The sequence below is a fragment of the Crinia signifera genome, chromosome 8 (assembly GCF_055691185.1).
Source record: "Crinia signifera chromosome 8, ASM5569118v1, whole genome shotgun sequence".
In the NCBI taxonomy this organism is placed as follows: domain Eukaryota; kingdom Metazoa; phylum Chordata; class Amphibia; order Anura; family Myobatrachidae; genus Crinia; species Crinia signifera.
The window spans coordinates 33,328,096-33,344,638 of NC_139224.1; the positions used below are offsets into that span (position 1 = coordinate 33,328,096).

The window sequence follows — 16,543 nt, forward strand, 5'->3', positions numbered from 1 at the left end:
AATTACTTTACCCCAGTCCTCAGAAGTCCAATCCCTGTACCTTTTGTCTTGCAGATGCCCTCACACCTGCCTGCTGACACTACAGAGCCCTATTTGTTCATAGCAATGATGATGGCATGGGTTTCCTTGCAGGTAACTGTTATGAGTGGCTGCAGCGCATTAGAGATCAGGGACGTTGCTAAGCAGTCAGCAGTAATAAACCCCCACTGTTCGGCTTCTATGAAAGCGCCGGCCATTGGTGACCGGGAATCACCCGGTCAGCAGCTCACTGGTTCCTGGGTAAACCTGGATGCCGGGTGGCTGTACAAAGAATCATGATTAAAACTGCTGTGAAGTTCTAACAGCTGCTGGGCATTTGGTCATTAAAGGTGTTGATCTGGACTGTCTGCTATGATTGGCTACAGCTACCTTTTTATTCCTCTCTGCCATGCCAGAACCTGTCAGTTATAGGGCTATTTCACACACTCCGGCTCCTGCCGGACGGCGAAATCCCACACGGGCAAAAGCCGTGCCGAGCACACTAGTTGTTAATGGACACTATTGTGTCCATTCACACGGGACGGCCACGGCCCGGCCGACTGGTTGCAGGCGGAGTCCACCACTGAAAGGGACGGCTGCCGGGCTGTGGCCATCCCTACCATTTTAAACTACTGAGTGCGACACGGCTTCCTGGCCGTGCGTGCTTTCGCCGCCCGGCAGGAGCCGGAGTGTGTGAAATAGCCCATAGGGGTACTTGTGCATTATCACGGCGCCCCCAATTTCCATCGCAGGTCATTGTACAACTAAAAATCGCGTTGCATATGATCGAATGTGATGTGATGCGACCGATTTTAAGTCGTACATGCACCCAGATGCCTAATTCCTATGTTAAATGCCCCCCAGACCCGATTTTAGATTGTACACCCACCCTGATGGGTAATGACTATGTTAAAAGCCCCCCATTGTTAACGCCACCCCACTATCAACGCCAACCCGAAGCGTGGCGAGCGGCGAGACCTTTTCATACCCCCACTATCCACGTCGGCATGGAGTTGATCTTATATAGTGTGGCGAGCGTAGCGAGCCACCGAGCCCGAAGCGTGGCGAGCGCAGCGACCCCCGCAAGGGGACGCTTAATACTTGTGAAGTTATGCGCGTCCCCTCGACATACTGAAAGGTCGACAGGGGTCTGGGTCGACATGGGACAAGGTCAACATGTCATTAGGTCGACACAAGCATTATGTCGACATGGTCAAGATCGACAGTCAAAAGGTGAATACGGGGTTTTTCACTGTTTTTTGAGCCAACATGTGCCGACAGGTGGTATTTCATGCCCTACCATCCACTAGGGCAGTGGTCGCCAACCTGTCGCTCCCGAGCTACTGGTAGCTTGCGGTGGCGATCCGGGTGGCTCGACCACTCTGCGGCTGCCCGTCTGTCCCTCCCTTCATCTCTCGCCGCCGCCGTCCCTCCATCTCCCACCGCCCGCCCATCTCCTGCCACTGCGTTCCCCTGCTGCTGTGTTCCCCTGAAACAGACCAGACGCTAGAGGTCATATTTCATCTCTAGCGTCTGACAGGCAGGGAGCACAGCGCTAAGCACTCCCGGCACTTCCGGGTAGCACTGCTCCCTGTCAGACCGTGACGCTAGAGGTGAAAAATGATCTCTGGCGTCTGTTTCCTCCTCAGAGGAGGAAGCAAATAATTTCTATCTTTTCCAGGCCTCATTGCGAACCACCGACAGAGCCTCCTCCTCAACAGAAGCCGCAGCATCCATGGGACTCACAGGACCCGCCTCAGCCTCCTCCATGGGATGCCTGCTGCCTGACCATCGCCCTGCTGCTGCCATAGGCACAACGCTTGTATATTTAAGTGAAAAGGGGGAGGCTGTGGTGTTTGGTATGGGGGGGTTCAGGCACATACCTGTCTCAACCCCCTTCACTCCCTTTCCCCTATTCTTCTCTATCCCTCTTTCTCTCCCTCTCTTTCTGTCTGCCTCTCCTCTCTCCTTCTCTCTCCTTATCTCTCTCTTTCTCCTCTCTCTATCTCCTTTTCTCCCTCTCCTCTCCCTATCCTTCTCTCTCTCTCTCCTCCCTATCATTCTCTCTCTCCTCCTTATCCTCTCTCTCTCTCATTCTCTCCTCCCTATCCTTCTCATTCTCTCCTCCCTATCCTTCTCGCTCTCTCCTCCCTATCCTTCTTTCTCTCTGCTCTCCTCTCTCCTGTCTGTCTCTCTCCATTCTCTCAGAGAACATGCATCCTGGCACACTAATCCCCTCATGCCACCCCATCCACTTTAATGGTGCCCCCCTATCAATTACTTGTGGATCTGCCCCTGGCTGTGACAGCTATGATTGTGAAGCAGCTGAGCTCCACTGGATGAGGCGGGACGCAGCCATGGCAGCAGCTACTGCGGGAGAGAGACAGGATTTTCCTTCCTTCTTATTTTCTTCCCTCATCTGACCGCTACACTGCCTGTTGTCTGCCACACCGCCCAGCCACCTGATGCCTGCTGTCCTCTGCCAGGCTGGGTACCTGCTACCCACCAGCAGGTTAGAAAAGTTGAATAAGTTTTGAGGAGCTTTTTTTATGTTTTTGATAATGCAAGGTTGATTAGGGGGACCGAGAGCTACAGGGGGGGGGGGGGGGGGGGAGGGGAATGGAGAGGTGCAGAGGGGACAGAAAGTTGCAGGGGTAATGGGATGAAGAGGTGCGGGGGGACAGAGAGGTGCAGGGGGACAAAAAGGTGCAGGAGGTAAAGGAGTAATGGGGGGACAGACGCATGCAAGGGTGACTGGGGAATCGAGAGGTGATAGAGGGGTGCAAAGAGGATGGAGACTGCAAAACAACACGCACACTCTGTCTACTTAGAGAGGCTGGGGGCATGGCCAGCAGATCTCATAGCGCTGGCCATGCCCCTATAGCAGAAAGAGTGGGGGACGTGGCCTTGCAGGAGTACCACAATTGTAGATCATCCCCCCCTATTTTCGGCCGCGTGCCTTTGGCATGCGCAGATGTTCCTTCTCCTCTGCCTCTGATGTTGGCAGGTATGTATGCAGCATATTGGACATTGCAGTGTGTGGTATATTGTGCCTGGGGCAATGCAGTATGTGGCATAATATATCGTGGGCATTACAGTGTGTGGCATAATGTGTAAATGGCATTTTTCTTTTAAAAAATTTTTTTAGAAGCTCTTCATGCAGTATATTTTGTCTCGAGTAGCTCTCGCCCCAAAAAAGTTTGGAGACCACTGCACTAGGGAGTGGTGCAGCGAGCCATGGGAGGAGACGCGGTGCACTTTAACCTGTTCCCATGTCTACTATGTCGACATGCGGGTAAAAAAACTGTGAAAAACCCCATCCAACCTATCCAATGTCAACCTAATGCTTGTGTCGACCTAATGACCTGTCGACATTGTCCCATGTCGACCTAGACCCCTGTTGACCTTTCAGTATGGTGGCCTAGTGGTGTTGACCTAATGATTGTCGACCATCCATATGATCCATACCTGTTGACCTTCCTCTTGTCAACCTAATGCATGTCGACCTAATGACCCTGTCGACCTAACCCATGTCATCCTTCAGTCATGTTGACCTTCCTGCCTTTTGACCTAGTGGTGTTGAGCTAATGCTTGTCGACCTAAAGTTGCCACCAAAATGTTACCAAAAATCGCAAAACAAATAGACAGCATTCCGAGCTTGACAGAACCATGCACAGACCGGTTCCCCCGGCAAAGCATTCAACCCCATGGCTGATCAGCCCCGGCAGGGACCCTGGAAGAGTGGGGACCCCCCCCCCAAAAAAAAGGGGTCCTCAATTCCAGAGCTACCCCTGCCCAGGCTGAAGGTACTCGTTTGGATTCTACTTGGACAAGAGGACAGGCCTTCAAGGGAATCCATAGGTAATATACATTATGTGTGAATGAATGTAGTATGTAATAAAGTTATACAGTTAGAGTGTGCGTGCTTTATTTCACTATTTGTCTTGTTGTGGAACTACAAGACCCAGCGGGCCCTTTAATGCGCTGCATGCTGGGACTTGTGGTTCTCCATGTCCCTGCATGCGGTGCAGGCTAGGTGGGACTTGTAATTCCACAACATTACACAATAGTTAAATCTATTATTTACCATTTATCATCCAGGTGCCCACCACCCCAGGGGCACCAGATAAAGCCCCGGTCTTCAGCCTGGGCAGGGGTAACTCTGGAGGGGGGATCACTTTATTGCCCATTATTTATTACCCATTCCTCCAGGGTTCCTGCCTGGGCTGGCCAGCCACAGGGATGAATGCTTTGGCCAGGGGAACTTGCATAAAAAGTTTCCCCCGACTGTGGCATTACCTGTTGGCTGTTTGGGCCCAGTGCTGGTTGCCAAAATACTGGAGACCTCTACTAATTTTGTCCCCAATATTTTGGGAACCAGGACAAGCCCTTAAGCCTGGTGCCGGTTTTAGAGATTCTGGGTATCTGTGGTGCCCCCAAAATCCCTTCAGGGTCACCAAGGGTTAAATTAACCCACACCTCAGCCGGGACACATGGGGTTAATATTCCCCCAAGACTTTGCGCCTTAGAGATGACTGACAGGGCAGGCCGGTAGGAGATTGGCCAGGAAAGAGCCTGCAAGAGACTCACGTGGGCAGGAAGAAAGGAGGAGTGAGGACGGAGCGGTGACGGTGCAGGAAAGAAGCGTGGAAAGGAGAGCCGAAGTGCTGCGAGGACGGAGCGCGGCGTATCCCCGTGGGGACGGAAAGAAGGAGAGAGCGGAGCTGAAGACAGAAGGTCCCTGTGAGGTGCAGAGGAAGACGGCGCGGTGTGACGCGTCATCCAGACCCGGCGGCCGGCAGAAAGAAGTAGCGGCGCCTGGAGAGAACCGGCCCAGCTTGGCCAGGCTCAAGAGAGGGGACCGGTGGAGCCACCGAGTGCGGCAACGTCACGGCTGTGGCGCCCACACTGGTGTGTCGCCGTCCTGAAGAGGAGGACACCGGCTGCGGACGGCAGAGAGCGACGGGCGGGAGCCTGCAACAGTGAGCTGCATACAGGTACCCCCGTCCTGCCGACAGACTTTCCCCTGCATCCAGCGCCTGCCCATACAAGTTATCACCCCAGTCACTTCCCCTGCACCCCACGCCTGGCATCACAGGCAGCCACCCTGTCCATTCCCTGACACCTTGGGCAGCTAGCCCAATTACCCACAGACAAAGGCCGGCAGTCATTTCAGGTGCCCACCTGTACTCGTACCCGGATGTACTCCATAGCTCAGGCAAGTTAGCCTTACCCAGAGGAGAAAGTAACTAAAGCAGAGTCGTAGGATCCAGCCGACTCACAGCTCCCTGTTAACTATCATTCTAGTGTGGAAACGCCGCCACCTTGTGGCCCAACCACAGTATTGCTGGACTTCCAAGGTAGTGGACCGATTGCCCCACGTGACACATCCCATCAGCAGGACGCAGGTCTATCGCAGTTGATTGCGCATACTGGACGCCCCAAGAGGGCAGACATTTCTCAGACCCCTGTGCACAGGTTGACTAGGACTGAGCTCCACCTAAGGTGACGTCACCTCAGTTATTTAGTTATACGGGTACACCGGTTGTCCCAATTATTATTACTGTTATAATTGTTGTTTGTGGTATATCATATCCAGTCTGGTTTGCGTACATGCCAAAAGTATGTCTTCAGTGTTGATGGTGCCGTGTCGATTAGTTGACCCAGTAGTAACCTCAAAGCGGGGGTGGTTGACCCCGAACATCGTCACGGAACCATGAACACGTGGAGTCTGCAGGCCCTAGTGGGCACATGCGTATTGTGATTAGGTTGTCACACCTTATTGTTCTATTCGGTAAATACTAAAAGTGCCAGTTCATATTTATAACTATTGTTACTTGTTAATGTACCTTAAGTCCCAAGTGCTGTCGTGCCGTGAGGGTCAGTGGGCACGGGTTGCCTTCATCTCCTAATAAAACTGAGTTGTACCGCAGAAGCGTTATCCCCCTTCATTGAAGTGTCCTCCTTCCGTCCACCGGGGAACAGAGGAACGGCTGAACCTGAGTCGCCACGGGAAAGTTCAGGTAAGGGGAACCCGTTCCCTTCGTGCACCGGCCACCACATATCCCCTATGTTTTTTGTCCCCTGAATTTAGAAAACCAGGACCGGTTCTTTGAGCCCAGGGCTAGTCATGCTCTGTGTTTTTTTTTCTTTCATTTTTACACAAATAGCACATGTGCATTCATTTGCACATTTTCATGACTAAAATTTGCACCATTATGCATTTTTCAGCCGCATATTCGCATCCCATTAAATAGTCGATTATTAAAAAAAAAAAAAAGGTGTGATTTCATAACCTTAATAAAATTGCATACCATTAAATGTCACCCAAAGAATCACAATATATTTCACCCTTGATTTATCAAGGGTAAAACATACATATAGGGGACATATCAGCTCAAAAAAACATGACAAACTTTTCCTGTGTCAACATTTTGCTTGTGTCGACCATTGGAGTTGACCTATTGACTGTTGCCCCTACAATCCATACCTATGCTACATAGTGTCATGGGACACATGCTTGGAAGATTAGAGGAATGCCTGTGCAAAGTCGGAGGTCATAACGATGATGTGATCTTCAATAAATAAATGGCATGCTATGTGCTTGTAAAACTGGAATTGTAAATTTGTAATTTGGCAAACAAAAATTGTTTATTTAATGTATTGATTTAAAATCACCCATTTCCCTGCCCTACCCTTTATTAATGTGTGCAAATAATACCAATAGTTTTGCTATTAACTGTGGTTTGTTCGTAGGAGGTCTCCCCAACCCTGTCCATTTGAACTTTGAATTTTTCTTTTGTATTATGCAATTCAGAGATTTTTCAGTGTGTTTTATTGTTCTATTTTAAGTCTCATTAATTACTGTTATATTTATACAGCGCTACAGCATCATCTATATAATTGTTTTTGGTTATTAGGTACAGTATATGAATGCAGCGCTGTTTGAGTTTCAGTTCATATTTCCATTGCTTGGTTGGTATCCAACCAAATTACTAATTCTATTTACTTCTATAGTCCAGAGCCTTGCAGTATGTGTATGTATGTAAGTAGACAGACACATAGATATTGTGTGATAATGTAGCCTTGCACAATTACTGTACAGTATACAGTACTGTCAGATGAATCAAAATACAGTAGAAATGCGTAAGGCTTTCGAAGTGTGCCGCATCAAAGACTGCGACAGTAAGTGACCCAGAGAGACTATAAGCACATGTGCAGAGGAACTTTCAGGTCTCCGACTCTGAAGTTTAGTGCCGAGTGAGCACAAAGGACAGCTCTAATCAGAAGAGCGGTCGTTTGCTTTACTAATCGAATGTTTATGCATATGCGATTAGTATGGATGCGATGTGCGGAGGAATGCACAGCAGAGTTTAGTGCATCCTGCCCCAAGTTTTTTATTAAGGTCAATTACAATACAGGTGAGGGACAGGAGAAGGGGTCATTCTTAAAATGAGAAGTACAGTGTAGTAGTACTTACTTGCTTGTAAAGGCTGCGTCTCCTCTTCAATGTCTTGGGGATCAGGTGATGTGAAAATTAAAAAAAGAAGGTAAGTTTGCCTCTACACACCACTACAGATAATTTGGGGCTCTAAACTAAAAAAAAAAAAAACTACAATACTGTACATTATACAATAGGTTGCTGAACTGGACTACTCAGTCAATATACAGTACCACACAGAAGGTCATTGTGGATTACAAAATAGTTTAAGGTATTTGAATTGTTCCTAAAGTACATCAAAGATGACTACTGTAAGTGAACCGGAAATACTGTAAAATATTAATAAAGTACTGTATAGTTGTGGCCAGATAAAGTACAGTAAAGGGGGAAATGGCAGAAACTTTAAAATACAGTACTGTACATTAAGGCTTTTAATAAGTTACAGTCCAGTGAGAGTCCTTCTTAAAATAAAGAGTACAGTACAGTACAGTACAGTAGTGCTTACCTGCTTGTGAAGAGCTGACAGGCACTGGCTCCTTCCCATTATTTAGTTCCATGTCTTGGCCTTTCGGCACTCTGAAAATAAAAAAAATTGCAGTTAAAGCTTTAGTACAGTATAGTACAGTGGCGGAACTACCGAGGGTGCAGCTGCTATGGGGCCCGGCAGCTGGGGGGGCCGGGCCCCATGGACAGAAAGCACTCCCCTGCCCCATGACCATGCTGCTTAGTAATTGTATTACTATTAAAAAAAGCCACCACGGCCGCTTTATACGCAGCTCACAATGTGCGAAGAGGGGGGGAAGGCCTGGGCCCGCGTTGCTCTGGGCTGGAGGAGAAGCCGGACGGAGAGTCTGAGGAATGATGACACGCAGTCGCACACTTTGAATTGAAGCCTCCCCTGCCTGCACCATAGAGGAGCTGGCCAGCGCTGTGACAGAAACAGAAAGCCGGTACCCACCTCCGCCTACAGCAGAACAAGCAATTCAGCACAGCCCTTGTCCGCCGCTGCCAGCTCAGGTGACCCTTCTGCTCACATGCCCGTCGCTGCCTGTAAGACAATGAAGTGCAGCAGGCAGCATAAGCATTTTTAAGAATCTGAAACCTCCAACACAACCCAGCCAGTATGGTAGTGCGAGGGGTAGGCTGGTGGGGGTTAATGGAAACAATGGCTGTATGTATGTGAGCTACACAGTATGTATGCATGCATGTATGTATGTATGTATGCATATGTGCATGAGAGCTGCACAGTATGTATGTATGTACGTACTGTATGTATGAGAGCGGCACTGTATGTATAGTATGAGTGCGGCACTGTATGTACAGTATGTATGAGTGCTGCACTGTATGTACAGTATGTATGAGCGGCACTGTATGTATGTACAGTATGTATGAGAGTGGCACTGTATATGTACAGTATGTATGAGAGTGGCACTGTATATGTACAGTATGTATGAGAGTGGCACTGTATATGTACAGTATGTATGAGAGTGGCACTGTATATGTACAGTATGTATGAGTGGCACTGTATGTACAGTATGTATGAGTGGCACTGTATGTACAGTATGTATGAGTTGCACTGTATGTATGTACATTATGTATGAGCGGCACTGTATGTATGTACAGTATGTATAAAAGCGGCACTGTATATGTACAGTATGTATGAGAGTGGCACTGTATATGTACAGTATGTATGAGAGTGGCACTGTATGTACAGTATGTATGAGTGGCACTGTATGTACAGTATGTATGAAAGCGGCACTGTATGTACAGTATGTATGAAAGCGGCACTATGTATGTACATTATGTATGAGTGGCATGGTATGTACATTATGTATGAAAGCGGCACTGTATGTACAGTATGTACATTATGTATGAGTGGCACTGTATGTACAGTATGTACAGTATGTATGAGCGGCACTGTATGTATGTACAGTATGTATGAGAGCGGCACTGTATATGTAGTGTTCCCGCTAGGCTGTTTTAGCGGGGCACTGCGCCCTGCCCCTCCAGCAGCGCCCCGTTAAAAGAGCATGCTGCCTGACTAATGTTTTGCCCAGGGAAGCTCCAGGCACCGCAATCTCGGCGGCACTAGGCTTCCCCGGCAGCTCACGGACTTCGGCGGGGCCAGGTCCGCCCCCTTGTACAACAGAGGAAGCCCGGGCACGCCCGCTTTGGTGACGCGGTGGCCCGGGCACGCCCCCTTTGGTGACGCGGCGGCCCGGGCACGCCTACAACGGTGACGCGGCGGCCCAGGCACGCCTACAACGGTGACGCGGTGGCCCGGGCACGCCTACAACGGTGACGCGGCGGCCCGGGCACGCCTACAACGGTGACGCGGCGGCCCGGGCACGCCTACAACGGTGACGCGGCGGCCCAGGCACGCCTACAACGAGGACGCGGCGGCCCGGGCACGCCTACAACGGTGACGCGGCGGCCCGGGCACGCCTACAACGATGACGCGGCGGCCCGGGCACGCCTACAACGATGACATCGGCGGGCCCGGTCCGCCCCGCCCCCATCCCATACAGCGGCGCCCTGCCCCCAAAAATTCCTAGGGGAACACTAATATGTACAGTATGTATGAGAGTGGCACTGTATGTATGTACAGTATGTATGAGAGTGGCACTGTATGTACATTATGTATGAGTGGCACTGTATGTACAGTATGTATGAAAGCGGCACTGTATGTATGTACATTATGTATGAGTGGCACTGTATGTACAGTATGTATGAGAGCAGCACTGTATGTACAGTACAGTATGTATGAATGGCACTGTATGTACAGTACAGTATGTATGAATGGCACTGTATGTACAGTATGAGAGCGGCACTATGTACAGTATGTATGAGCGGCACTGTATGTATGTACAGTATGTATGAGCGGCACTGTATGTATGTACAGTATGTATGAGCGTGGCACTGTATATGTACAGTATGTATGAGTGGCACTGTATATGTACAGTATGTATGAGTGGCACTGTATATGTACAGTATGTATGAGTGGCACTGTATGTACAGTATGTATGAAAGAGGCACTGTATGTATGTACATTATGTATGAGTGGCACTGTATGTACAGTATGTGTGAAAGCGGCACTGTATGTATGTACAGTATGTATGAGCGGCACTGTATGTATGTACAGTATGTATGAGAGTAGCACTGTATGTACAGTATGTATGAGCGGCACTGTATGTATGTACAGTATGTATGAGAGCGGCACTGTATATGTACAGTATGTATGAGAGTGGCACTCTATGTATGTACAGTATGTATGAGAGTGGCACTGTATGTACAGTATGTATGAGCGGCACTGTATGTATGTACAGTATGTATGAGAGCAGCACTGTATATGTACAGTATGTATGAGAGTGGCACTGTATATGTACAGTATGTATGAATGGAACTGTATGTACAGTACAGTATGTATGAATGGCACTGTATGTACAGTATGAGAGCGGCACTATGTACAGTATGTATGAGCGGCACTGTATGTATGTACAGTATGTATTAGTGGCACTGTATGTACAGTATGAGAGCGGCACTATGTACAGTATGTATGAGTGGCACTGTATGTACAGTATGTATTAGTGGCACTGTATGTACAGTATGTATGAGTGGCACTGTATGTACAGTATGTATGAGTGGCACTGTATGTACAGTATGTATGAAAGAGGCACTGTATGTACAGTATGTATGAGTGGCACTGTATGTACAGTATGTGTGAAAGCGGCACTGTATGTATGTACAGTATGTATGAGAGCGGCACTGTATGTATGTACAGTATGTATGAGAGCGGCACTGTATGTATGTACAGTATGTATGAGAGTAGCACTGTATGTATGTACAGTATGTATGAGCGGCACTGTATGTATGTACAGTATGTATGAGAGCGGCACTGTATATGTACAGTATGTATGAGAGTGGCACTGTATGTACAGTATGTATGAGTGTGGCACTGTATATGTACAGTATGTATGAGAGTGGCACTCTATGTATGTACAGTATGTATGAGAGTGGCACTGTATGTACAGTATGTATGAGAGCGGCACTGTATGTACAGTATGTATGAGAGCGGCACTGTATGTACAGTATGTATGAGAGTGGCACTGTATGTATGTACAGTATGTATGAGAGTGGCACTGTATGTATGTACAGTATGTATGAGAGTGGCACTGTATGTATAGTATGTATGAGTGCGGCACTGTATGTACAGTATGTATGAGTGCTGCACTGTATGTACAGTATGTATGAGCGGCACTGTATGTATGTACAGTATGTATGAGAGTGGCACTGTATATGTACAGTATGTATGAGAGTGGCACTGTATATGTACAGTATGTATGAGAGTGGCACTGTATATGTACAGTATGTATGAGAGTGGCACTGTATATGTACAGTATGTATGAGTGGCACTGTATGTATGTACAGTATGTATGAGCGGCACTGTATGTATGTACAGTATGTATAAAAGCGGCACTGTATATGTACAGTATGTATGAGAGTGGCACTGTATATGTACAGTATGTATGAGAGTGGCACTGTATGTACAGTATGTATGAGTGGCACTGTATGTACAGTATGTATGAAAGCGGCACTGTATGTATGTACATTATGTATGAGTGGCACTGTATGTACAGTATGTATGAGCGGCACTGTATGTATGTACAGTATGTATGAGAGCGGCACTGTATATGTAGTGTTCCCGCTAGGCTGTTTTAGCGGGGCACTGCGCCCTGCCCGATTTCTAAAGGGCAAAATGCGCCCTGCCCCTCCAGCAGCGCCCCGTTAAAAGAGCATGCTGCCTGACTAATGTTGTGCCCAGGGAAGCTCCAGGCACCGCAATCTCGGCGGCACTAGGCTTCCCCGGCAGCTCACGGACTTCGGCGGGGCCAGGTCCGCCCCCTTGTACAACAGAGGAAGCCCGGGCACGCCCGCTTTGGTGACGCGGCGGCCCGGGCACGCCCGCTTTGGTGACGCGGCGGCCCGGGCACGCCCGCTTTGGTGACGCGGCGGCCCGGGCACGCCTCCTTTGGTGACGCGGCGGCCCGGGCACGCCTACAACGATGACGCGGCGGCCCGGGCACGCCTACAACGATGACGCGGCGGCCCGGGCACGCCTACAACGATGACACCGGCGGGCCCGGTCCGCCCCCATCCCATACAGCGGCGCCCTGCCCCCAAAAATTCCTAGGGGAACACTAATATGTACAGTATGTATGAGAGTGGCACTGCATGTATGTACAGTATGTATGAGAGTGGCACTGTATGTACATTATGTATGAGTGGCACTGTATGTACAGTATGTATGAAAGCGGCACTGTATGTATGTACATTATGTATGAGTGGCACTGTATGTACAGTATGTATCAGAGCAGCACTGTATGTACAGTACAGTATGTATGAATGGCACTGTATGTACAGTATGAGAGCGGCACTGTATGTATGTACAGTATGTATGAGCGGCACTGTATGTATGTACAGTATGTATGAGAGTGGCACTGTATATGTATAGTATGTATGAGAGTGGCACTGTATATGTACAGTATGTATGAGAGTGGCACTGTATATGTACAGTATGTATGAGTGGCACTGTATGTACAGTATGTATGAGTGGCACTGTATGTACAGTATGTATGAAAGAGGCACTGTATGTATGTACATTATGTATGAGTGGCACTATGTACAGTATGTGTGAAAGCGGCACTGTATGTATGTACAGTATGTATGAGAGCGGCACTGTATGTATGTACAGTATGTATGAGAGCAGCACTGTATGTATGTACAGTATGTATGAGAGCGGCACTGTATATGTACAGTATGTATGAGAGCGGCACTGTATATGTACAGTATGTATGAGAGTGGCACTCTATGTATGTACAGTATGTATGAGAGTGGCACTGTATGTACAGTATGTATGAGAGCGGCACTGTATATGTACAGTATGTATGAGAGTGGCACTATGTATGTACAGTATGTATGAGTGTGGCACTGTATGTACAGTATGTATGAGAGCGACACTGTATGTATGTACAGTATGTTTAAGAGCGGCACTATGTATGTACAGTATGTATGAGAGCGGCACTGTATGTATGTACAGTATGTATGAAAGCGGCACTGTATGTATGTATGAGAGTGGCACTGTATGTATGTACAGTATGTATGAGAGTGGCACTGTATGTATGTACAGTATGTATGAGAGTGGCACTGTATGTATGTATGAGAGTGGCACTGTATGTATGTACAGTATGTATGAGAGTGGCACTGTATGTATGTACAGTATGTATGAGAGTGGCACTGTATGTACATTATGTATGAGTGGCACTGTATGTACATTATGTATGAGTGGCACTGTATGTACAGTATGTATGAGAGTGGCACTGTGTGTACAGTATGTATGAGAGTGGCACTGTATGTACAGTATGTATGAGAGTGGCACTGTATGTATGTACATTATGTATGAGTGGCACTGTATGTACAGTATGTATGAAAGCGGCACTGTATGTACAGTATGTATGAAAGCGGCACTGTATGTATGTACACTATGTTTAAGAGCGGCACTGTATGTATGTACAGTATGTATGAGAGTGGCACTGTATGTATGTACAGTATGTATGAGGGTGGCACTGTATGTATGTACAGTATGTATGAGAGTGGCACTGTATGTATAGTATGTATGAGTGCGGCACTGTATGTACAGTATGTATGAGTGCTGCACTGTATGTACAGTATGTATGAGCGGCACTGTATGTACAGTATGTATGAGAGCGGCACTGTATATGTACAGTATGTATGAGAGTGGCACTGTATATGTACAGTATGTATGAGAGTGGCACTGTATATGTACAGTATGTATGAGAGTGGCACTGTATATGTACAGTATGTATGAGTGGCACTGTATGTATGTACATTATGTATGAGCGGCATTGTATGTATGTACAGTATGTATAAAAGCGGCACTGTATATGTACAGTATGTATGAGAGTGGCACTGTATATGTACAGTATGTATGAGAGTGGACCTGTATGTACAGTATGTATGAGTGGCACTGTATGTACAGTATGTATGAGTGGCACTGTATGTACAGTATGTATGAAAGCGGCACTGTATGTATGTACATTATGTATGAGTGGCACTGTATGTACAGTATGTACAGTATGTATGAGCGGCACTGTATGTATGTACAGTATGTATGAGAGCGGCACTGTATATGTAGTGTTCCCGCTAGGCTGTTTTAGCGGGGCACTGCGCCCTGCCCGATTTCTAAAGGGCAAAATGCGCACTGCCCCTCCAGCCGCGCCCCGTTAAAAGAGCATGCTGCCTGACTAATGTTGTGCCCAGGGAAGCTCCAGGCACCGCAATCTCGGCGGCACTAGGCTTCCCCGGCAGCTCACGGACTTCGGCGGGGCCAGGTCCGCCCCCTTATACAACAGAGGAAGCCCGGGCACGCCCGCTTTGGTGACGCGGCGGCCCGGGCACGCCCGCTTTGGTGACGCGGCGGCCCGGGCACGCCCGCTTTGGTGACGCGGCGGCCCGGGCACGCCTCCTTTGGTGACGCGGCGGCCCGGGCACGCCTCCTTTGGTGACGCGGCGGCCCGGGCACGCCTACAACGATGACGCGGCGGCCCGGGCACACCTACAACGATGACGCGGCGGCCCGGGCACGCCTACAACGATGACGCGGCGGCCCGGGCACGCCTACAACGATGACATCGGCGGGCCCGGTCCGCCCCCATCCCATACAGCGGCGCCCTGCCCCCAAAAATTCCTAGGGGAACACTAAAATGTACAGTATGTATGAGAGTGGCACTGTATGTATGTACAGTATGTATGAGAGTGGCACTGTATGTACATTATGTATGAGTGGCACTGTATGTACAGTATTATGAAAGCGGCACTGTATGTATGTACATTATGTATGAGTGGCACTGTATGTACAGTATGTATGAGAGCAGCACTGTATGTACAGTACAGTATGTATGAATGGCACTGTATGTACAGTATGAGAGCGGCACTGTATGTATGTACAGTATGTATGAGCGGCACTGTATGTACAGTATGTATGAGAGTGGCACTGTATATGTACAGTATGTATGAGAGTGGCACTGTATATGTACAGTATGTATGAGAGTGGCACTGTATATGTACAGTATGTATGAGTGGCACTGTATGTACAGAATGTATGAGTGGCACTGTATGTACAGTATGTATGAAAGAGGCACTGTATGTATGTACATTATGTATGAGTGGCACTATGTACAGTATGTGTGAAAGCGGCACTGTATGTATGTACAGTATGTATGAGAGCGGCACTGTATGTATGTACAGTATGTATGAGAGCAGCACTGTATGTATGTACAGTATGTATGAGAGCGGCACTGTATATGTACAGTATGTATGAGAGCGGCACTGTATATGTACAGTATGTATGAGAGTGGCACTCTATGTATGTACAGTATGTATGAGAGTGGCACTGTATGTACAGTATGTATGAGAGCGGCACTGTATATGTACAGTATGTATGAGAGTGGCACTATGTATGTACAGTATGTATGAGTGTGGCACTGTATGTATAGTATGTATGAGAGCGACACTGTATGTACAGTATGTATGAGAGCGGCACTGTATGTATGTACAGTATGTTTAAGAGCGGCACTATGTATGTACAGTATGTATGAGAGCGGCACTGTATGTATGTACAGTATGTATGAAAGCGGCACTGTATGTATGTATGAGAGTGGCACTGTATGTATGTACAGTATGTATGAGAGTGGCACTGTATGTATGTACAGTATGTATGAGAGTGGCACTGTATGTATGTATGAGAGTGGCACTGTATGTATGTACAGTATGTATGAGAGTGGCACTGTATGTATGTACAGTATGTATGAGAGTGGCACTGTATGTACATTATGTATGAGTGGCACTGTATGTACATTATGTATGAGTGGCACTGTATGTACAGTATGTATGAGAGTGGCACTGTATGTACAGTATGTATGAGAGTGGCACTGTATGTACAGTATGTATGAGAGTGGCACTGTATGTATGTACATTATGTATGAGTGGCACTGTATGTACAGTATG

General features: G+C 47.9%; 1 protein-coding gene across 13 annotated transcripts in view; it reads right to left on the bottom strand.

The window, feature by feature from the left end:
• LOC146025912 (interferon-induced very large GTPase 1-like) overlaps positions 1–16,543 on the bottom strand; it is a 226,550-nt gene that overhangs the window by 178,513 nt on the left and 31,494 nt on the right. For 11 of the 13 annotated variants that reach the window (XM_083156096.1, XM_083156106.1, XM_083156098.1 and 8 more), the window contains exons 3-5: positions 8,418–8,507; positions 7,965–8,035; positions 7,499–7,531 (exon numbers count right to left, since the gene is read on the bottom strand). In XM_083156096.1, coding sequence (XP_083012222.1) covers positions 7,499–7,531; positions 7,965–8,035; positions 8,418–8,507 — 194 coding nt within the window. The remainder of the gene's footprint in view (positions 1–7,498; positions 7,532–7,964; positions 8,036–8,417; positions 8,508–16,543) is intronic. The other 2 variants (XM_083156102.1, XM_083156100.1) reach the window with 1 other exon arrangement.